The sequence below is a fragment of the Quercus lobata genome, chromosome 2 (genome assembly GCF_001633185.2).
Source record: "Quercus lobata isolate SW786 chromosome 2, ValleyOak3.0 Primary Assembly, whole genome shotgun sequence".
Taxonomy (NCBI): domain Eukaryota; kingdom Viridiplantae; phylum Streptophyta; class Magnoliopsida; order Fagales; family Fagaceae; genus Quercus; species Quercus lobata.
This window is the reverse complement of record NC_044905.1, coordinates 99,298,882-99,321,677: the sequence shown is the minus strand read 5'-3', so window position 1 is coordinate 99,321,677 and position 22,796 is coordinate 99,298,882. Positions and strand designations below refer to the sequence as shown.

General features: G+C 34.5%; 1 protein-coding gene across 1 annotated transcript in view; it reads right to left on the bottom strand.

The window, feature by feature from the left end:
- Positions 1 to 5,251: 5,251 nt before the first annotated feature.
- The window catches only part of LOC115977493 (UDP-glucose:glycoprotein glucosyltransferase), a 30,110-nt gene continuing 12,565 nt past the window's right edge, over positions 5,252 to 22,796 (bottom strand). Inside the window, exons 9-37 of the mRNA XM_031099370.1 lie at positions 22,346 to 22,403; positions 19,936 to 20,088; positions 19,737 to 19,835; positions 19,472 to 19,636; positions 19,247 to 19,315; positions 18,356 to 18,444; positions 18,040 to 18,202; positions 17,599 to 17,733; positions 17,375 to 17,474; positions 17,192 to 17,286; positions 16,939 to 17,051; positions 16,589 to 16,799; positions 16,245 to 16,313; positions 15,841 to 15,986; positions 11,356 to 11,457; positions 10,865 to 11,012; positions 10,348 to 10,404; positions 10,135 to 10,265; positions 9,904 to 9,992; positions 9,443 to 9,789; positions 9,229 to 9,318; positions 8,863 to 8,927; positions 7,740 to 7,842; positions 7,472 to 7,630; positions 7,214 to 7,354; positions 7,042 to 7,085; positions 6,838 to 6,952; positions 6,125 to 6,277; positions 5,252 to 5,998 (exon numbers count right to left, since the gene is read on the bottom strand). Coding sequence (XP_030955230.1) covers positions 5,753 to 5,998; positions 6,125 to 6,277; positions 6,838 to 6,952; positions 7,042 to 7,085; positions 7,214 to 7,354; positions 7,472 to 7,630; positions 7,740 to 7,842; positions 8,863 to 8,927; positions 9,229 to 9,318; positions 9,443 to 9,789; positions 9,904 to 9,992; positions 10,135 to 10,265; positions 10,348 to 10,404; positions 10,865 to 11,012; positions 11,356 to 11,457; positions 15,841 to 15,986; positions 16,245 to 16,313; positions 16,589 to 16,799; positions 16,939 to 17,051; positions 17,192 to 17,286; positions 17,375 to 17,474; positions 17,599 to 17,733; positions 18,040 to 18,202; positions 18,356 to 18,444; positions 19,247 to 19,315; positions 19,472 to 19,636; positions 19,737 to 19,835; positions 19,936 to 20,088; positions 22,346 to 22,403 — 3,655 coding nt within the window. The 3' untranslated portion in view covers positions 5,252 to 5,752. The remainder of the gene's footprint in view (positions 5,999 to 6,124; positions 6,278 to 6,837; positions 6,953 to 7,041; positions 7,086 to 7,213; positions 7,355 to 7,471; positions 7,631 to 7,739; positions 7,843 to 8,862; positions 8,928 to 9,228; positions 9,319 to 9,442; positions 9,790 to 9,903; positions 9,993 to 10,134; positions 10,266 to 10,347; positions 10,405 to 10,864; positions 11,013 to 11,355; positions 11,458 to 15,840; positions 15,987 to 16,244; positions 16,314 to 16,588; positions 16,800 to 16,938; positions 17,052 to 17,191; positions 17,287 to 17,374; positions 17,475 to 17,598; positions 17,734 to 18,039; positions 18,203 to 18,355; positions 18,445 to 19,246; positions 19,316 to 19,471; positions 19,637 to 19,736; positions 19,836 to 19,935; positions 20,089 to 22,345; positions 22,404 to 22,796) is intronic.

The following is a 22,796-nucleotide window of genomic DNA, read 5'->3' as shown; positions in this document are numbered from 1 at the left end:
TATGAGGGGCGAAGCGGAAGGAACTTAATATGTTCAGATCTCCAAGGAAATCTGCAAACAAGGATATGCCCGTTCCGCTTCCCCACATCATCAATAACCATTAAATCTGAAAGGTCTCGTAAAGGGAAACTATTAAAGACACGCTTTGGATAGCCAAACGGCATGAGCGCGCCGTGAATAAATTAAGAGGAACATCTCGTAGACCGGTACATTTCCTGGGCAGGTGGAGAACCGCCAACATCAATGAAAGGCTGAATTAAATGAGCCATAATAAAGGTTCGGTATTACAAAACCCCCCTTTCCAACCAAGAGGTCGGACAGCAGGGTTTTGAGGCGCTATTGTGGGGCCCAATAGTTAACGGGTCAGGCCCATTTACTCGTGGGGAGTCCAAAAGCCCAAGCTGAGAAAAGTTATGGCCCAAACTCAACAATATAAGGCACAAGATAGCCTTGGGGTACAGCCGAGGACCGTTCAGTCCTCGGCAGACCCAAGGTCCCACCGGAAAGAGGGGCAAAAACGGTATAGGACTAAGCTTGAAAGAAAATCTAAAATATTCAGGGAAAGCTGCCCTTACTGCCATTTAATACTCTGCACCTGACAGAGCAGTCCTTGGCAGACCCAAGGTCCCACCGGAAAGAGAGGCAAAAACGGTATAGGACTAAGCTTGAAAGAAAATCTAAAATATCCAGGGAAAGCTGCCCTTACTGCCATTCAATACTCTGCACCTGACAGAGCCATATTCTTCGGCTTTTACAACCACCCCCAACGACTTTGGGTATGGGCTGATGGGACAAGTATCAGTCTTGGAAAGTTTGGCCCTACACGTGAACGAAGGACAGTGAACGCAGGCTAGTATAAAAGGAAAGGTGAGTAATCTAGAGGGCTGGCTGGGAAAAATTGCCAAAAACCAGAGCCTCCTAGCCCGCCTCCAGGAGAAAGACTCCTAAGGCGAAGACAACCTAACCATGTATGCATATCACGTAAACCCACCGTTTGGCGATCAAGGCCTAACCTTTCAAACCCACGCTCTACAAATGATGTTGTTTGGGCCTTTTTACGTGCGAACCCAACACTGTTACGGTCCGCCCCGAATTGTGTCCTTACATGTTTAAAAAGAGTTTTTAAAAGAAACTAATATCTTATAGAAAATAAGCAACAGCAAAGAAATTTCACAAATTTTATTAAAAAAACATATTTACTATATTTTTTTAAATAGAGAATTTACATAATGAACTTATTAGAGGTTTTTATGCAGTATAGATAACAAAAGAAAATTCAATATGAGAATTCAGAATAAAATAAAAAAGAGTAATTAAAGATTTTTTTTAAGAGAATTAAAAAAATAAAATAAATGTCAATGCTAGCAGACAAAGATCAACCCTCATCGGATAAAAAGAAAAAGAGAAAGATTAAGAATAGTGAATAGAAGAAACCGAGAAAGTGAAGCATATAGAAAAAGATTAGCAAGTGAAAATTTGTGAAAAAAACAAATTTAAAACCAAGTTAGGAAAATAAAAAAATTTCCCCCCTAAAAAATGTCAACCTTTCATTTTAACAGGTCAAATTCAAATTACCCCATTTTTCACAAATCCAAAAAAAATGTATCCATACAAATTTTATTATCGATCTCTAGTGGACCCCCTTGTTATGATTTTAGTACAAACTTTATTTGCCTAAAACAATACATTTGCCAATTACCTCCATGCATTTCTTCGTGGACATGGACAAGGATAAAGACCTCAATATTGAAAGCTTTGGACTTTGGAGGGGAGCTACTATTCTTACCGATGATTAGACTCATGAGTCGATTACAATGACGGATATGAGTTCACATTTGGATCCCTGAAAAGCAGGTAAGACGCGGAGTCCACATATTAAGGCATCTCTGACATATTCTTTATATTTTTGTATTGTTTGAGGAGTAAATAGTAATTTTTACTTTTTACCTACTTACTTTTCTAAATACATTTTCTAACAAATTTTCTCTCATTTCTCTATTCCATTTAAAATAATAATTTTTATTTGTTTTGCCAATGAATATTTTATTCAAATAAATTCTTTTGCCAATGAATAGTAGCACTCTAGACAAAGAGAGTGATGGTTCTTTAGCAAAACACTTTTTGAACTTTAAAGAGATTGTTGGAGTTGTGTTTTTAGGTTTTACTCTCAAAAATAGAGCGGATTTTGGTTTTAGTTCATCTATTGGAGATGCTCTTACACATCTGAAATCCCACATGTGAGAGTGTATTGTATATACATACACTTATTGTATCACAAAAAAGGTTAAAATATTATTTTCGTTCCTAAAATTTTCATGAAGTTCGTTTTTCGTGTTTAAACTTTTAAAAAATTCGTTGGTCGTCCATAAACTATCAAAACATTTCACTTTCCGTTCTTAAACTTTATATATATATATATATATATATATATATATATATATATATTTCACTTCTAAACTATTGAAAATTTTCTTTATAAAGTTTAGTATAGGAATGAAAAATTAACTTTTGATAAAGTTTAGGAATGAAAATAATATTTTAGCCAAAAAATAAGAGTATATATCATAATTTTTTGTTTATCCAAAGAGATAGTGGTGTCCAAGTCTGACCTGCAACTGACCTACCTGCCCAAACCGCCTAGCCCAAATCGAAAGTGTCTGACTCGATGTCGGTGAAGGTCGATAGTGGATCTCCATGTCCAGGAACCGAAATTAGTGGGTCAATTGACGGGTCTTTGCATGAAAAACTGAGTCCAACCAACCTGACCAACCTCCCCTCCAAAAGCTTGCAATTCATTTAGCTTTGCCCTCTAATGAATAAAGCTATTAGAGTTTACTTAGAGTGAGTTTTGTGAGAATGTTGTGCTACTTCCCTAAATATGGTTATAAGGCTGAATCGTATAAATTTTTGTGTATCGTGTACTATTATGTTCTATTTGTCTATTTCTATTTAGTATAAACCCATCATAATTAATTATGATAAAGTCTTTTGTTGTCATATATGGGACCTTATAAAGTTTCTAAATTGTAATACATCATGATTTAGTACAAATATATCAATTATCAGTTAGTTCACTTGGTAAAGTCTCTTGTCATCGAATTAAGAGATCTAAATTTTAAATTCCGCCTACACCAAAAACTAACTAATGTCTTAACCTGATGATAAACAATCATAAATTCTACCATATCTAAAAAAAGATTAGATATCAAATCATTGTTACCGCAAATTCAGCTGAAAACTCAATTAACAATTCAAGTGAACCATTGAAACTCTGGTAATCTGGGATGACACAGAAGATTGGACAATCAATAATTGGCTCTTATTTCCTGATTTCAAATCCTGTAAGGTATAATTCAGATTGTATATTTGTACCTCTTGGCAAAGTGGCTGACTCTTAAGTGCACTAACCTCAGGTAGTTTGATTAGACACAAGGCATTGGACTTGCATATACAAGAGTGGTAAATCGTGGCCGAGGAGCAGATTGATCCCAACACGTCTTTGGCTGTCTCTCATTTGATTGAAGTATATGTTTCCACCATGTATGCACAATGTCAAAATCCCACAAGCATGTTGGCAAGCAACAAATGGTGGGCAATGAAATACTGGAATTATGTGAATTGGATTAGATAAGTGTGTGTTATATGGACGCATGCGGAGTCCTAGATCTGGTGTTTAGTAGGTCGGATTGGACTATATATAAAGGTGATTATGGTGAGCCTCAATTACAACTTGATTAATTCATGCTTACGTGTTTTGGGATATATCGCATATGTGGTTAACTTTTTCTTAGGTTGGGACAAATTGTTTTTCATATCAACATGCCAATAAATATTTTTTGATGCATATTGTGGAATGACAAATGTGCTAGGAATCAGCTTAGGTTAAAATATCTAGTTTTTCCTCAAAAAAAAAAAAAAAAAAAGGGTTAAAATATCCAGTTGGTAGCATCTGACTCTTGCGACACCGGGGCAATACATTGATGACATTGAGGAATTGAGAGCAATTATTAAGCATGCAAGCAGTGAAGACCTTGATGCCACAAATAAAAACTTCCGTGTATTATTCATTTGAGTGGTAATCACAAGGACTTGGCTCCATCATCAGAGAAGAGAGCTTCTTGGCTCTATGAACATTGAATCAAACAGAAGAAGTTAACCCTTTCTCATAATCATGCTTTATAATGAGGAGCAATTTAACTGTGCCTCACCTCACGTGCAGCTTTATATCAAGGGGAAAGTCATGATTGCAGCAAACAGGCCTGTGCAATATTGGTTTTCAGCTTTTTGCCAACACAAAAATAATCAGTGTCACTCACACATTTTAGATGCATGCATAATCTTAATCGCAAAACAGGATGAAAGACAAGTCCGGAAATGGAATGGAAGAGCTATTTTGTTAAAGATTTTAGTTGTTTGAAGCCCACCATTACCTTTTGTAATCTATCATTTACTTTTAACAACTTTATGTTTCAAATATCTAGTGTAGCTATACCCTTTTCTCTCCTGTTTTTTTAGGGGGAGAGGTTGATTTATATCTCCATTTGTCTTTGAAATGGGCATTAAACACACTGAAAATTTAGTTTTTTATGAATCTAAAAATACATATTATATTTATACCCCATTATTTAAAATCAGTTTTCTTATATATGAAATAAAATTTTAAGTGACAACACTCTGAAGTGTGATTTGAGGGGAGATAATTTATGAACATTGGACACTTCTTGAGGGCAATTGAAGCATGCTTTGTTTGGATAGGGTAGTGAGGTAACCACTACTATATTTGTGGGTACCATAACTTAAAAAAGTCATCCCATCCCAGGTCGCCAAAAAATAAAGTAGGCCTAATCAAAATCCAGGCATTCCATAAGATAAAATCCAGGCCACCAGGCTCTTTAAAGTTTAAACCTCAGTTGAAGAGCAACTGAGATTATAGGTTAGATCGCAAGCCCCGGGGCTACGTTGGATGGGTGAGGAGCCAGAGAGAAGTTCAATGTAGCAGGAGTCCCTGTTGCATTAGGCTGACTGATTCCTTCTCACTCACCCCCCACTGGTGGAATATGTGAAAGGCTAAAAGCACACATACTCTCAGCAAGATACACATATCAGTGAGTCTTGAACCTACGACCTCACATGCGCCCTACTATTATAAGGTAATGATGTGTTATTTGAGTTATAACTCATTTGGATGTGCCATTTAGAAATCCTTCTCAAAAAAGAAAAAAAAAAGTTAGCGATGAAACAAAAATCCAACTGAAATCCAATGAAACACGCTACTGAGAATTAATTTTGGTTAGGAAATGTGCTAGCTTGATGCATACAACAATAATTGCCTCCAAATTGTACATGGAAACTATTTTCTTGTATTTTTCCCATGTCTCCCACATTATACTAACTCCAAAGAGTTTCCTGAGAGCCTTTCGAGTACCTCAAATAAGAATCATATGCCCAAGGGCAGATGATAAAATGAGCAAGTTACTAGTTCTACTAAATTCTTCATTTATGAACTATTGTTTTCTAGGAAGTAACTACTGAGGCAAACCTATGCAAAAATCAGCTGGGGATGGCACATCTCCACAGCTTATTTGAAGGCAATAGCTGCTGAGCTCAAAATCTCTCCTTTGCCATCTAAGCTCCTGGTGGAAAGAAACACTACCTTGAAGTCGAGTACAAGGATGGCAAAGTTTACTGAATGCCTCCAGATCTCACTAAAAGGTTCAATTAACTTTGAACTGATATTGTTTGTATATTATATTCACAACTCTGCCTTTGTTTCCAAGTCAACCTCAGAAGAACTCTCTTCCTTTGATTCCAAGTCTACCTTGGAAGAACTCTCTGCCTTTGATTCTAAGTCTACCTCAGAAAAAGTTTTACTTGTAGAAGTCTGCGATTGGTTAGGAGATGGTTCTTGGAGTTCCACTTCATCACCTAAGAATTTTGCAGTGAATCCTCTTGCTTCCAAGTCGAGATCAGGCCACTCGGAAACTATTCTTCTAGCACCCTGTGAGATTCAGAACAAAAGTTAGTAAATGCTCAATCTCTGGGGGGAAAAGATGACCACATTGATTATTCCATGGTGCAAGCATTTAAGGAAGAAGGAAAATAACTCAAAGGAACAAACATTTACCTGAAGCTTCGGTTCCTTTGTCATGGGGTTGTTGCAAAGATCGATGGTTTTTGCTTTCGATTTTGTGGCATTACCACACCATGACTCACACCATAGCCATTCTTGCGGTAATGAGAAAATGGGTACTGTATGCTGAGCATAGTTTGGAAGATCCTGAAATAAGAATATAGGTATTCAGCAAAGGAACTTTGAACAGAGGCAGGAAAAAAAAAATGAAAAAGCAAAGCCAAAATCAAGAGTTATTCTAAAGCATTATTTAGCCCCCATTTGTTATCAGTACTTTCAAGTACTCTTTTTGCTTATGACCTAAAACAAGTGGTTTATACTATGGCATCATGTTTGCAGACACTTTAAATTGTGGTTATATAGAGGTGAATCCCTTACTTATACAACTGCTTATCGGTCCCATGTGTATAAGTCCTTTTTAATTGAGCTTTACTTCAAAATAACCACTTAAGCACGATATTGCTGACATGTGAGGAACTACTAATTTATAGGATGCATACAAGATGACTCAAAAGGTACTGAAACAAAACGGAACTAATCATTTTCACAAGTCATCCAGACGAGGGAACTAATTCTAATATTTAGTAATTGTTCAATAATGATGGGAAACATGATATTGCTGATGCATGAGGAACTGGGTTGTTAAGGCACACAAAATGAACTCAAATGAAAAGAAGACAGAAAACATCTTGAACTTAACCACTTGCCTGATCCAGATTAGATAAACTGTTGGGATCCTTGCTAAGGCTTTCATAGAAAACTCTTAGATTATCTCCTGCTGCAGTCTCTCGGAATTTCTTTAGATCAACAACATATAAAGCACTGGAAAAAGCATAGCGGATTGTTAAGCCCAACTGAATTTTTGAGGATCCATCATTTTAGCAACAAAATAAACAAAAGTAGCAACATACCTGATATGATATGGTCTTCCCCGTAAATGCTCTTTCCAGAAACCCTGTTCCACAGAAAATAAAGGAATATAAATACACTGAGGTTTATTAACAGACAATTATGTGTAATGACCAAACACCTACAATTAAGATCTACATAAGAATTAAAATTAATATAGAAAGTGGAATCTACTTGTCTCCAAAATCGATATCCATCCATATCCTTGTTGTTGTCACAAAAAGGAGTATAAGCAAGAGGTCTTCCTTTTATATCCATGTCATAGAGTTCTCCCATGTCTGCCCTGACAATTTGATCCGCATCAACAAAAATGACCTGCAGATATTGATTATTTTTTTAGCATACCATATGCGTTAAGCTGGCAAGCGATAGAAGATAAAGAAGCAACAATGAAGCATACTATTCTAAAGTAGAACTAAGAAAAATTCACACCTTTTCCAAAGAAATAGGGAAGATAACATCAAGGAACAAGATCTTATAGGCCCAAATAATTCGCTGCTTCTCCTTCTGCTTATGCAACCATGTGGGCCACTTGTAGGTGATTAACTCATAATCAAAACCATATTCTTGTGCCATATGTGGAATCACATCCTGCATTGTATATCAATAACGAAGAGAGAGAAAGAAAGATTTATTTTTTCTTTATTAAATTGAATGACCATAAGACACCTTCAATATATATAGCTTAGATATACACAACCTTAAACTGAGGAGAGAGGTAGTTCTTTATGAACCAAAATTTAACAGGACGTCGTGTGTTCTTTAGGACACTTAGAATCATGATTTTCAGAAATCGTTCATACCTGCAAGAACATATCATTAGAATGTTATCCCCAAAAACAATGCATATTTCTCACACACACACACAGTACCACTTGGTCAAACCATAAAAATTAGTTTATAAAATAAAGTATGAATTTCAATATTTGTACAAGCGTGCAGTCATCTTTGTGGAGGATAAGTAGGTTTCTCTGCCACATAGAAATTTGCATTGGCAATGGGTGGGTTTCTGTGTGTGTGTGTGTTTGTTCAGACACAATCACATGGTCTGAAAATTATCACAAGCCAAACATTCTAACAATTGCATCTCCTCAAATCATTAACTATCAATATCAGCAGAGGTATAGAGCCCTCTCTCTCTCCATCTCTCTCACACAAAAAGTTATTGGAAAACTCTACCAAAAAAATAAATCAAAAGGTGTAGGTGCATTTTTGGAGTATAAATGCACTAGGGCTCCTCCTCTCTCACACAAAATTTTTTTGGAAAAATATACCAAAAAAATAAATTGAAAGGTGTAGGTGCATTTTTGGAATATAAATGCACTAAGGCTCCCCTTGAATAAATACCGACTCTTTTAAACCAAACTAGGTAATGAAACAATCTGATTTTTTTTATAAGTCAAATATTGTTAGTTTGAATATAACAACAATGCATTAGTGCCCATTTGAGAGGGCGGCAATGCACAGCTCTTAACCCCACTTTTTCCTAGGCACATCTTTTCCAAATAGCCCATTTTCATAAAACCTTCCAAAATAAATTGTATCAAGCAGATCCTTAATCCCATCACTTTTGGGATCAGCTGTGGATCCTCTACAAACTAATCGGGATTGGCCACATATAGTATTCTCTACCATGTAAAGACATGAGACTGATAAGAGTAAAGTTATTAACTAAAGTTGAAACCCGATGTAAATGTATACTTCCATATACATAAGTATGTATATTTCAAACATAAGGTCAAAATAATAAACTGATAAGGCAGAAAATTATTTAGAGAATTATATACAATTAGAGTGAAAGATAAAGGAACACAAACACTCACAGGTGTCCAGAAGCGATAGAAAAAATATTAATTGTTTTTCCATGTCGCCCACCCTTTCCTTGCTCCTGAAGTGAAAAAGGTAAGATTATCACTACTAAAATAAATAAATAAATAAAAGACAGATCAATATCATAATTTGTCAATGATCTTTTACCAAGTGGCATCTCCTTCTAATAAGGGGCGGACGGTGAGGTAATAAGTTCTAATGCTACCATGAGAATTGTAGATCAGAAAAAGCTAATGGTGAATTATATGATTTATAGTTAGATCTGTATGATTCAGTAGACGGCTTGAATACAAACCAAATAAGAGTAAGTGAGTTCACATAAAATGAGGATGGGGAGGATGAAAAAAAAAATTCCTCACCACTGAAGTGCTCTCACTCTTTCTTGATTGCTCACTGCCACCAATAAATCCAGAAGCCCATTTCAAGAAATTGGAGTTCCAGCCATTTCCCTAAAAAAATTTGATAAAGGAATTTTATAAGGCTACACCAACACAAAATAGTACACAATTCTCTGGCAAACCTTATTCACTAATATGATGTGGACAACTTTCAGCCAAGATAACAAGGACTCACTTTCTCGTCTTCTGAATTGTCATCATCATCAGGAAGCAGCAATTTGTCATGCTCCTTTCCCTTTTTTTTCACTACTTCCAAATGAACCACTTTACCCCGCAAATCACTAATAGTGATACGTTTTGAAAATTGGTTCTCCTGACTTCCATCACCATCATCCTTCAGTACATAAAGCTCAGAACTCCTACCTGGAGCAAGTTGCAAATACCAGACTCCAGGAGAGACTTTCATTTGCCAATAACCCAGATTGGCCATCACAATAGTATCAACCAAGTGGGGTGTACTCTTAGTTCCAAGAATCAACTGAAGGCCTCGAGGAGGATCATGATCTTTCTCAGAACAATGACCTGGTAAAGGTGGCTCATTAATTTGACTATTACAGAACTGGTAGCATACCCTTCATCTCATTATTCAGTCATAAATCACCATATTTCAGTTCAGTTGAACAAAAACAACCTTACCAGTGAGGACAAGAGCTTCAAGATCAAACACAGCTTGCAATGTCCTTGTGTCACCGAGGTTTTCAAGCAAAATATTATCCAGGTCATGGCTGAAGATTTAAAACCGACATAAGAAAGGGAAAATGTCAAGAAATGTCATAGATAAAACTTGTGTTGGAGAAATGAAAGCCTTCTACATTTGTACAGAACAAAGAAATGATAACAATAACTTATAAAAAGTATGAAACATACACAGCAATAACAGGCTCAACAAGCCAAGGCTCAGGAACATCAAGGTTCATGGTGAGGGTTTTGGACAATGGCATGTTAGCAAAAAATGCTTTAGGGCCATTTATTGTATGGTCAGTACTGCTGAAATCATCCTGCAAATCAGAACAGAACTAAGACACCAAGCATGGGTACTCAAATCAGGATATTTTTTAGAATCACAAGCCTTGGCTATACCATAGTTGGTACTACATATCTGTAGTAATTCTTGAGAGGAAGATCAACAAGCGAGCTCTGCAAGGATATAAAAATATAAATATGTTAGTCCCTCAAAAAGTAGATACAACTTTACCCAATTATTTGATATAAGTACAGGAAGAAACATGCACAGCTGAGTGAATCTGTCAGGACATTTAAGGTAAAATGGGAGTATAATATCTATAAGGAAGGACTGCATTTCATTTTTTATAAATATGCAGCTGTCAACTCCTTCCCTTGCAGCACACTGGATGAGAAGGATGGCTCCTCTATAAAAAAAACCCAAAGCCTAAGGACAGGGGAATTCGACCATGCAACATGTTTCAAATATCACCAATGTAAGAAGAGTTTAAAACAAGAATTACGCATTACGCAAGGGATAATCAAGACATCTCAAATAATCAATGTACTTCACACTTGGCCATCCTATTGTTTTAATCAAACTTTTTTTCACCTATCCAAAAAAAAATTCAAGTAGAAGTGACCATTAACTCACCAATGGATTTAGTACAATCCTCATGCTAGGCTGAATGTATTTCTGCAGAACCCTAAGAATTGAAGACAACTTCTGGCCAGATGGACTTAAAGGATCAACAACTGCGTCGATATGAATAGTTGAATTTTCATTATCAAAAACAACAGCACTGCACAGTTAAGAATAAAAAGAAAAAGGTAAGAATTTAGGGTACAAAAGAATTGTTAGATTCTATAAATCTATAGCCAATAAATGCTTATTTCATTAAAAACCATGTACTTGTCTGTTTATCTTTCTATTGGTAATTACACATGCACCCAATGGGTCTTGAACTTATACTTTCACCCTCTACCTGCTCTTAGAAGGGGATGAGGTGCCATTTGAGCTAGAGCTCATTCACTATTTATCCTTATTTCATACCTTAAAGAACATAGTATGATCACTCTTGTATGCGATGAGAATAAAACAATAGAGAAAATGTGCCAACTCAAAGTTGCAGTAGAGTCTTTCACCTATATTCAGCATTCAAAACCTCAAAACGTGCACTTTCAGAACTTCGATCTCTCATAGCCATTGAAGATGACACGACCATAATAGCATCACTAATGAATTTGCTGCAAGTAACATTTAGAAAATCACCATGGAATGTTATACACGCTAAAGAAGGCAAGATGCTGAAGAACTAGAAAATGCTAACCAAATTAATAACATCCATATAAAACTAAAAGAAAAATGGATAAGCAGATAAGTCTGTTGTAGATTAAAGTCACAGAAGACAGGAGATAGGATTGTTGATAAGACCTGTCTGTATTAGGAGAAGAGATGGTTATCATAGTGAGTGCTTATGCTCCACAAACACGTTTAGAAGAATCCATTAAGCAACAATTTCAGGGGAGATACAGATAAATTACTTCATTCTTTCGGAAAATATCAAACAGAAAACACATTTAATCAAGGACTAAATGGCTATGTTGAGAAAAACCAAAGACTTGAGAGGGTACATGGAGATGGAGGTCAGACATATTGAGAAGCAAACGCAATAGGTGATACTATCTTAAATTTAGCAATGGCACATGAAATGATATTGACAAATACTTGATTTAAGAAAAAGGGTTCATCCTTGATAACCTTTTAGAGTGGGTTGAATTTTTGTTAGACTATAGAGGTCGTTGTAAAGATTGTAAATTGATATGGAATAATTGGTGGATGTGCTAAAATGCAAGCAAGGTTCATGATATCGACAAATGCTTGATTTAAGAAAAAGGGTTCATCCTTGATAACCTTTTAGAGTGGGTTGAATTTTTGTTAGACTATACAGGTCGTTGTAAAGATTGTAAATTGATATGGAATAATTGGTGGATGTGCAAAAATGCAAGCAAGGTTTGCTTCCTATGGGTGCTAATTTCGAAGAGAGGACGATATAGAATCCAATTTTAGAGGTGGTGGAAAGGAGACTTACAGGATGGAAACATTTATATTTATCCAAGGGAGGTAGAGTCACCTTAATTAAGAGTACTCTATTGAATTTGCCTACCTACTTTCTCTCTTTATTTCCTATCCTTTCAGATGTGGATAGCCAAATTGAAAAACTCCAGGGGAAATTTTTACGGGGTTGTATGAGGAAGAGACTAAATTCCCTCTTGTTAAATGGGCAATTGGTTGTGATCCACATTCTTAGGTGGTACAGGTCATACAAAACTGGGAATTAGAATCCTTGACAACCTTCATGGATACCATTTATGGAACGGTAGATCACCTATTGCTACATTGCCTTATTCCTTCACACTTGTGGTCCATGATTTTGGGTTTGTTTGGAGTTTACTAGGTGATGCCAAAATCAACTTGCTGGCAAGGTCAATTTGGTCGTCATCAGAATGGTCATGTTTAAATGGTTATCCCTCATTACTTGATGTAAAACTCGCCTCACTTAAATTTAATTTAATTGCTTCTAGAATGAAATTGATGAATTATTTAATTTATTTTGAAGGTGAAATTATTTTATATTATGGTATCTACAAAGAAAATAAATAAAAGAAGATGTTACGTGAGAGTTGTTTTGTGAATTATTCATATTAAACTTTTAGTCTCCTAATCAGTTAAGGAAAAGGATAAGAGATAAAAACCTATTTGGATTAGGAGTTTAAGTGTTATTAGAATTCTTTAGAGTTCTGGCCTATCTAAACAACCTTAATTTGAGTTTACTTGGGAATTAAAGTCTTGGAAGCTTATTTAAGTTTTAGTGGGTCTTAAGCTCTAGTCCAAGTAGGAGTGTTATTTAAGAGTACTAATTGGAGTGGGATTGATCTCCCTAGGCTGAATTGGAGTGTTATTTTAGAGGTACATATACTGGGTCTTTTAAGTCAATCATGTGAAAGGTAGAGAGAGACTGCAAAATTACAAGAAACTTTATGCATCCGTGTGTTCAGGTATGCCTCTCTCTCAAAGATCTATGGGAATAACCTATAAAGCTAGTGTAGTATATTAGACTTGCATGAACTTTTCCATACGAACTCATGACTTAAGCTTTTAGATGATTTGTTATTTGGGATTTACATAGCTTAATTACTAGTGGTGCTGACTTTATGAACCTGGTAATCTATAACATGGTTTCGAGTTCCTAAATTTTTGTCAATACATGCTATAGAATACTAAGTCCTATGGTTAGAGTTTTTATGGATGCTATATATTTATTTTGTGTTAATATGATCTACAAGCCTATGATTATTTGGAAGTCAACTTGTGCTGGGAGAATTAAATAACAAAGAGATCTACATATTTGGCTCATTAGAATTGATTTTTGGAGTACTTGATAAAGCAATTGAGTACTAAATTAGCTGTAGTTTCAGAATAAGTAGTGAGATACGAATTTTAAGAGAGAAATCTATATTTTCATTGCTGCCTTAGTGTAACCATTCTTATCCAGTCATCTTGTCCTTATTTAGGTTCTAGTTGACATTGATTCAAACAGTTGAGGTGAAGCTTAGTTTAGCCACTAGAGGTAAGTGGACTTCAGAACATGACGTCTCTCAAGACGTGTATATTTATATATATTTTTGATAAAAATATATTTATATATACATAATTGTAAAAGTGAAATTTCAAAAACTTATACCATTGTCAATGCTTTATACATACCTAAATTTTATTATTTCTTGTATGTTACTTTGAAACTATATATGTTAAGAATGACTCAAAACTATATTTTTGAGAAAAGTATTTGTTATATGACATATGATTGGTATTGACAATATTGTAATAAAGTAAGAATGTTTTCGAACGGTCAGCTAGATAGTCTGCAACCTTTGCCAACACAGGGTTAAGTGTTGGTCTTCGGCCGAAGTAGTGTTACTGTGGTGTGGTGCGGTGTTATTGTTTGCTCTTTAGAGCCAGTGTTGCCTCTTTGAGGTTAGTGTTATTGTTCCCCATGGGAATCACCCATCGAGTGTTTAGCAGCTTATGTCTTTGTTTGGCTAATGTTTAGTGTTTTCCATATCTAACTATTATTTTATTGTTATTGGCCTTTATAAGTGGAAAAATTGTTTATTACTATATTATATTGTTTCTACCTATTTAGTATATTTTGGCCTATTAAAGTAGTTACTATTTTATTTACTGATTACAATGTTATAGTAAATGTTTTCTTTCTAACAGTTTTATAGAATATATTATATTACCGTTAAAACTATTTGTAAATGTTTTGTAAAGATTATATTTTGTCAATGATACTATTATTTTGTTTTGAAAGACATCCTCATGTTATGTAGTTTCTTATTGAGCTTCTAACTCACCCCCCTTTTTCCACCCTTTCAGATTAGAGCAGTGGAATATCTTTTGGTGGTAGATCATTGGAGTCATATATTGAAGACTTCTTTTGGAGCTATGTTAGTTGATGGACTGTTTTAGTATATTTTATTAGGATAGTGAGTTTGGCATTTGTGGAACTCGTTGAGATTGTATTTGGAGACTTATTGTTAAAGTTTTTGTTTTTATATAATATGGATTTCATAGGAAAGATTTTGATGGTTGGAAGTTTATTTGTGAATATTTAATTACGCTCTGTTCCATTATATTATTGTTAATTATTTATAAGACAGGTCGTGCATCTTAATCCTTGGTATGGGTTTGGGGTGTTACACTTGATGTGGTGCATTTGGAGGGAAAGGAAGTTCTGAAGATACCGAGACTTCTATGTCTGACCTCACTTTGTTCTTTTTTAGAACATTATTGGACTGGCTATCAGCCTTGAGGAATCTTTCTAAATTTTCTATTGTTGATTTTTACACACACACACACACACATATATATATATATATTACCTATCAAAAAAAAAAAAAGATTGTAAATTTATAGCAAGAGAAAGCGTAACTACATGACATAAAATGGTAGTATAGACAATTAAATAAGAGATGTAAAAGAAGGCATCGAGGACAAGACCAAGAATAAGATGCTGGAAGGGGATGGGAGAGAAAAACATTTTGTTCAATAATATTATGGTAAAAGACAACAAATGGGACTTAGATGAAGATGCTAATAGGTTGTGAAGAGAGAGTTGTATTACAAGAGTGGACATATAGATTACTATTCTGTGATAGTTGCATTATATTGTTAGTCCCTAAACATTAGCCCATGAGTGACTTTAGTTCCTGAAGTTTAAGGTGATCATTTTTAGTCCCTAACAAACTTAAAGTGGTTGCTTTTAGTCCCTAAACCAGAAGTGGTCGTGTTTAGTCCCTAATGTGTCTAACAAAGAGATGATGTGTTAGTTTTTAATTTGGCCATCTAAGGGACTAAAAGTAATCAATTTAAACTTCAGGGTTAAAATCGCTCAAGGGCTAAAGTTTAGGGGCTAATAGTGTATTTGAGCCAAAAAGAAAAAGCAGGTTTAATAAGCTTCATGAAAACCAGAAAACCCAGCAAAAACCTCCCCACCCAAGAGAGAGATAGAGAGAGAAGTATGGAGGAGATCATCATCAACAAGGAGCAGAGAACCAACATACCTTGTAATAGTGTCAGGATCTATGTCCTGCCAATTTACTTCTTCAATAATTTCCACAATGTGCTTTATTCTCTGCTTAAGCTCCACAGACTCTAGAAGATGTAGATCATGGCTCAAAAAGGTGCTTTCATCAATGGGAAACATAACCTATCCAATACCGAACTATAATATTAAAAAGATGAAATTGCGTAATGGATATGGGAAATTATTATAGCACCATTTACAAGCTATCTCTTAAAGAAATAAAATCAAGATGATAAGCTATAAAAAAAATACCACTATTATTACGTAAAATGAGAAATTCAACAAATCCAGCTATTTAAAATCATCCCACAGAAACTAATCTAGGATTTATAAACAACTTCTATCAAATGGGAGGGAAGAAAGAGAGATCATAATGCTCACCCTTCCATTAGTAATGACTGCATTGACACCAAATTCCTGTCCAAGTTGCCTATACAAAAAATGTGACACCTGTATTCCGTGATAAGTGGTTAAATTTCCCAGTGGCAATAGACTTTCAAGAACCCTTAAACTAATGTATACAACCTCAATACTATTCCAAAATAGAATAAAGGAAAAAGAAGTGGAAGATAGAATCATCTCTTGAACAGCCATTTGCTATGACCCATAGGAGACCAATTATAATCAAGAAAAAAGAATACATCCAAAAATAAATAAATAAATAAACCCGTGGCTAATACACTAGAATAGAAACATCTAGAAGCCAAATAGCAACAATAACACACCTTATTTAAGTGTTTTCTCAATTGGTCGATGGAAACTTCAGTAAGAGCAGATTTAAAAGTGTTGGACGGTAACCCATTGGCCTCAGCAAGCTCATAGACCGTATCCAGAAATGCTTGTGTGTTGTCAGCTGCTTTGGAAGATGCAAAGATGTACTTTTGCTCATAGAATGAGCAAAAGTTATCCAAAAAGTTCAACGCATTCTTCTTATGACTGCATGATAACATATAAGTCAGGCATACACATTTAACATGAAACTTGTACTTGAGTTTGCATCCAAAACCATATAACTTATAAAAACAATTTTACAAGATTTATTTACAAATAACCAACATTAATATATTTAACGAACCTAAATGAGGATGCAGTGATTTCAAACACATTCACAAAAAGGAGACTATATAAATCAGCATCCTGATTCACACTAAATAGCATGCCTACTCGAGCACCTTTAGAACCTTCTATCTGCATCATAATGCACAAATTGCAAAAATATCAATGATGATAATGTTAGTGATACTGATTATGATTAGTCATAGCAGAGATAAATGATGATAAATTAAGAAAACATAAAAAAGACTAGCATCTTGGTCAAGAAGAATAACCAGGTAGCGTAGGCCTTCATGTAGCAACTTCATTCCTTTCTTTGTTGCAACATCAACAGCAAGAAGATGTGTCACAGGCTTCAAATCATTGATAGCTGGGCAAAGAAATCAAATGTCAGGACTACAATGACTCAGCGAGATTCTAAGCATGAAGCTAAAGATTCCATCTTTAATACAGCTTACTTTCAGGAGAATGCAAATAGTTAATATCATTTAACACGGATTCTCCTCCAAGAATGGATGTAGACAGAGATATGAACCTTGGCTTGCCATTAGCAATAATCTACATCAACAAATTAGCATGAAGTATTTAACTGAGTATTGCAACATTATTACATAAATATCGCCAGAAAGATAATACGAATAAACAGATTTATCCTCTCACACTAGTCTTTCAAATGCTTTACCTGTGGATTATAGCGACTAATACCATTTTCTGATAGGAATTTGTCCAGCACATCAGTGTGAGAATTTATATGCCCATAATAAACTTGTTCCTGTATTCTGGGAAGCTCATCATTCATGGCATTTATAAGAGCATCCTGTTCAAAGTAATTGAAAAAGAATTATACAGTGACAGGAAAGAGTTTATACACCACATGGTAAACAATGATGTCTCCATAATTATAGTGAAAAAAGAAAAGTTTTTTAATAAACCTAGTGAAATAAGAATAATATAAAAGTAACATGTATCAGACTTTAGTTGACTGGATAAAAGAGGGAATCCAAGCTAATGACTGAAGAGCCAAGGAAACTAGCCGGCCTTATGTACTACTATCAATGGGAAATGAGACAACTTACAATTATAAGGGACACATATATTGGGGAAGGGGAACCTTCAGCAATACCTGATTAGAATCAAAGACAAGTCCATTCATCAAAAGGCAGCACTGCAGCTTAGCAAGACCCAACTTGAAAACAAACATGGAGCCCTCTTGTGACAGTTCCTTAAAGGTTTGCTCCCTCTCCAGCTTTAGTAATATATCTTGAGGAGGAGATTTTACCTTTGGTCTGCAGAAACAGAATGACTACACTTAATATAAGCTCAGTAGATTTGATAAAGATAACCCATATTGTGGAGAGGAGAGAAGCAGAACAGAGAAAACACCATTCCTCATAATCATACAAGTTGTGAAATCAACCTAAGAAATCCTTTTAACTTACAATACTGTTTCTACAAATGCCCCTTCAACATGGTGCATTTCAGGCACATCATCTAAAGAACCATCTCCCTCAATCCGTAACTTATTGACCTGCCAAATATGTTCAAAATCACTATCGAGATATAAAAAAACAGTTCATCATATGATACCACCAAAGCATTAAATGTGCAGTATATGAAAAGTCAAAACATTGCATGGAAAGATTTTGTTATGTTAAATATGTCATGCTGCCATTAAACAAGAAGCAAGTTAAGGGAACAGATCATTTGAACCCACTATAATTACAAATAAGATATAAAGAATTTTTCAAAAAAAATAAAAAAGGAGAGGCATCTTTTCACTTCTTTAATTCTTTAAATTCTCTCCACATGTATTACCTCCTAATATGCTAATTTATGCAAGGCCTACTTAAGATTACAAAACATCATAAAACAGTAATTACAGATGCACAAGAAAAGGGTTATTTAACCAAAGAAAAACTATTTCACTTCATTCATGATGTATCTACTCTCATCTTATAATAAATGTGATTGTCTATCTGCAAATTTCAAATGGTTTAGTAACAGGCAACAACAATAGCAACCAAGCCCTGGTCCCAAAATTTTGGAGTCAGGTATAGACCCTCAACACATGAAAATTTGGAACTGACCAACACAATTAGCAAAATTATTTCGATCCTGCTACTTATCTGAATGGCTTGTACTCTTTCCATTTTTAAGTTATCTACTAATTGTACAACTGCTTTTCTTTAGTAAGTTATCTATTATTAGTAAAGAAAAGAGAGCAAAATAATGGCATAAAATTTACAAAGAAGCAGAAATAATCAAGTTTACATGTCAATTGCAGTAACGAATAAATGTTAAATAATACATGCTAAGAGTCAAATCCATACATTGGCCAAAAACTGGAAAGCTGTTTTAACTCCGTGGTTCTCCTTGATATAAATAAAGAGACGTATTATCTGCCACACAAACAAAACAAAAAATGTTCATATCTGCCACAAAAATTATAACATGTCATGTGCAGACAGCACAGACAATATGAAAGTGGAAAAAAGCTTACTCTCAGTGGAAATGCAAGACAAATAGAAAAATGAACAAAAGAAAGAGAAAATTACCAAACTAGATATGTCATCCTCATTTTGACTGTCATTCTCCTTCACAGAGGAATAAATCCCACCACCAGTCAATTCCATATGCTTGACAAACTTTGTAGAATACAATATAACCCCAAATCTCATAGGAAAATTATTCTCATATAGAGATGTAATCGTGTCAATTGACTGCAAGATTCCAATAATTATTAAAAAATATATTAAAAATCTCACCAGCAATGCAATGCACAACAGAAATCCAATTATTTGACTGGCAGATAAAACTTGCCTCAAGACCACAAACGGTAGCTGGATCAAGAACATAAACTGCATGGTAAAGGTTCTTACGAATATAACGTAGTTGTCCAGGGAATACTGGCATCAAAATCTGCAAAAGTTAAAATTTTAGAAGCCATGTTATCCACAACCTAATCTTACAAAACCATCCCAGTATCAAAGATGAGAGACATAAAGAAGGATTGAACTACCTCATTTAGATTGTTCCGCCATCGCTTATACATAGCATCTTCCTCCAAGTTATTGAGATAATGAACATGCATTGAACGAAAATCAACACGGAACATACTGGACTCTTGAGGAGGCAAAGATGATAGGAGTTTCCGAATGGTGGGATGAGGAATCTGTGATAAATGACATCAATAAGTTAACATAATTCAGGCTTGGTCAGAAGCTAACTATAAAAAATTGTGCGGAAATTTGAAAGGAACACAACTACAGATTTTTAGAAGTATAAAAATTTCTGCCAATTTTCAACAAATTGATTCTCCTTTGTGAAGCATATATGAGAAATAGAAATTAGAATAATGCCAATATTTGATTTTCATGAAGATCATACCCCTTTACTCACAGCTTCTTGATTTTCTATTTTACACAATATATTCATTTCATGCATACTAACTTTTTTTTTTTTTTTTGATAGGTAGAGGTTTTGACATACTAACTAAGACATGCATGCTTTGCAATGGCCTTATTTCTAATGGGGTTAAAAAAATAACTGAAAATTCTAAAGATTTGAGAAGGCAAATAAGTGAAAAGTACGAGGATAACAAATTGAAAAAAGCCTTATATAAACTCAGATAGTGTCTTTACATAAGATTGTAAACAATTTTTAAAATAATCTAAACAAAGTAAAAGAGAATTCAGGACAAATGAAACCTAAATTTATTCTTTGCTCTTGCAAAGAAAATTTTACAAAAAGAAGAAGAAGAGAACTTTTTTCTGCTATAGTTACAATGGAATTGGCATATTGTTTATATCATTCTAGTTTCATTATAGCCCATGTAAACATGATAACCAAATCATAAATATAAGGTAGTGTATATATGTCCATTTTGTAACATCGCTGATTGTTATGGATCACTATGACTTTGATCAATATTTTTTTTTTATTTACATGTTAATCTTCTTGTGTTTCAATTTTTAGCTGTTTTTTGTTTCTTTGTACATTGATTAGAAAAAATATTTCACCTATTGTAGTTGAAGTTTTTTTCATAACTTTCAGTTTGGTCGTTGAAAGAAAACAAGAAAAACTAATTTTCCCTGCACATGAATTTAGGCAATTATCGATTAATTGAACTCAATACAGACTTTGTTCGATTGGATGCGTGCTCTAGGCGGCAGCCAGCATCCCTTCAATGTCATTTGCTGATTTTATTGACACTTTATTTGTGATTGTATTCTTGAAAAGGGTTTGTACACGTCCTATTTATCTCTTTGGATTGGTGTTGTATGTCAGGATAGTGGGGAGGGGGAAAATCACCTTTTCATTCATTGTAAGGATAGGAGGCTTATCAATTGGGTGTTTTGTATTTCGATTTGTTTGTATTTCCTGGGTTTTGCTAGGGAGTGTGAAAGATATTTTGTTTGATTGGAGGAATTGGTTTGGCAAAAATTCATTGAATATTTGGAATTTGGTTCCACTTTGTTTGATGTGGATTCTTTGGCGACAACGGAATAAGAGAACATTTGAGGATATGGAAAGTACAAGAGACTAGCTTCTAGCTCATTTTGTTGGAACTTTGTTTGATTGGTCACAAGCTTGGGGACGCACGAATAGAGATTATGTTCACATGTTTATTGAGTATCTATTTCATTGTATATAATTTTTATATTTGTTAGTAATTCTTAAGGCCACTTTATGCCGTTTTGCATGAAGTAGTCTCTTTTCAATTAAATTTTCATACTTACAAAAAAAAAGTTTTACTTATGAAAAACAATACATATGTAATACCAAAGAAAAAAAAAAAATCAACTGAAACATAGCCTAGAACACATTAACTGAATTTGTAAGGTATAAACTTAAAGCTTCGAAATGACTGTGCAAGTCTAGGGATAACGAGGTTTAAATACATTTGTTAGTTGAATCCATCAGAATTAAAAAACAAAGGGAGGACTCTAAACTTGACTCAAAAAATCCGCCTTAAGATGCCAACCAAATAATTTGATTAAGAGATGTTTCTCTAAACTTGATGGTGATTCCAAGAACCGTTTGGTGGTGAAGCCTAGGGTTTGTTCTATCCTTTATCTTTTCAGTCATTTCTATTTCTACTTTATCTGTCCTGCGTCACCATGAAATCAGTATTTCAGTGGCTAACCTAGAACTTCACACAGGATTCATTGGAAATTTGATAGCATGCAATCTATTAGAAGTTGGATATATTGGGATTTTAACTAAATATTAAGGAATTTCTGTCCAAAAAAAGTTCCAAACTTATTCAGACTTTTATATACAATACAGATTATCAGGTATAAAAATGTAGAAAATGAGCATTTTTTGTCCAACCACAACTATTACATCTTATGAATGATTTAACCACAACATTAGTTCATCATCAATGCCAATGCAGCTGAGCAAAGAAAATTTTTAAAACATTTTACCTTCAACTTTGAATATTGATCAGCCAACAATAAATCCTGATGGACCATGTCAAGCAACCTGAAATAGGATAAGACATAATAACAGAGAGTGAGCCAAAAATTTATTGAATCTTTGAAGCTGTAGGCATTCCAACAAAAGCAAATAAATATCTATTGAGCAAACTTAAAAATGAAACAAAGTCACACTCAGTGGCAACGTTAGAAAATTTGGTTTTTTTTTGGTGGGGGGGGGGGCACGATTAATCTTAATCTTTTTTTTAATAGATAAATAGTGGGGGAAGGTCGAAACACAAACCTTAGGCACCACAAAGGATGCCATTACCACTAGGCTATCGCTTGAACCCCGATTAATCCTAATCTCATATATATGTAAAAAAATAATAAAATAATAAAAAAATAAAAAAATTATTTTATCCAAACATTAAAAGAAGAGTCATCCAAGTATACACAA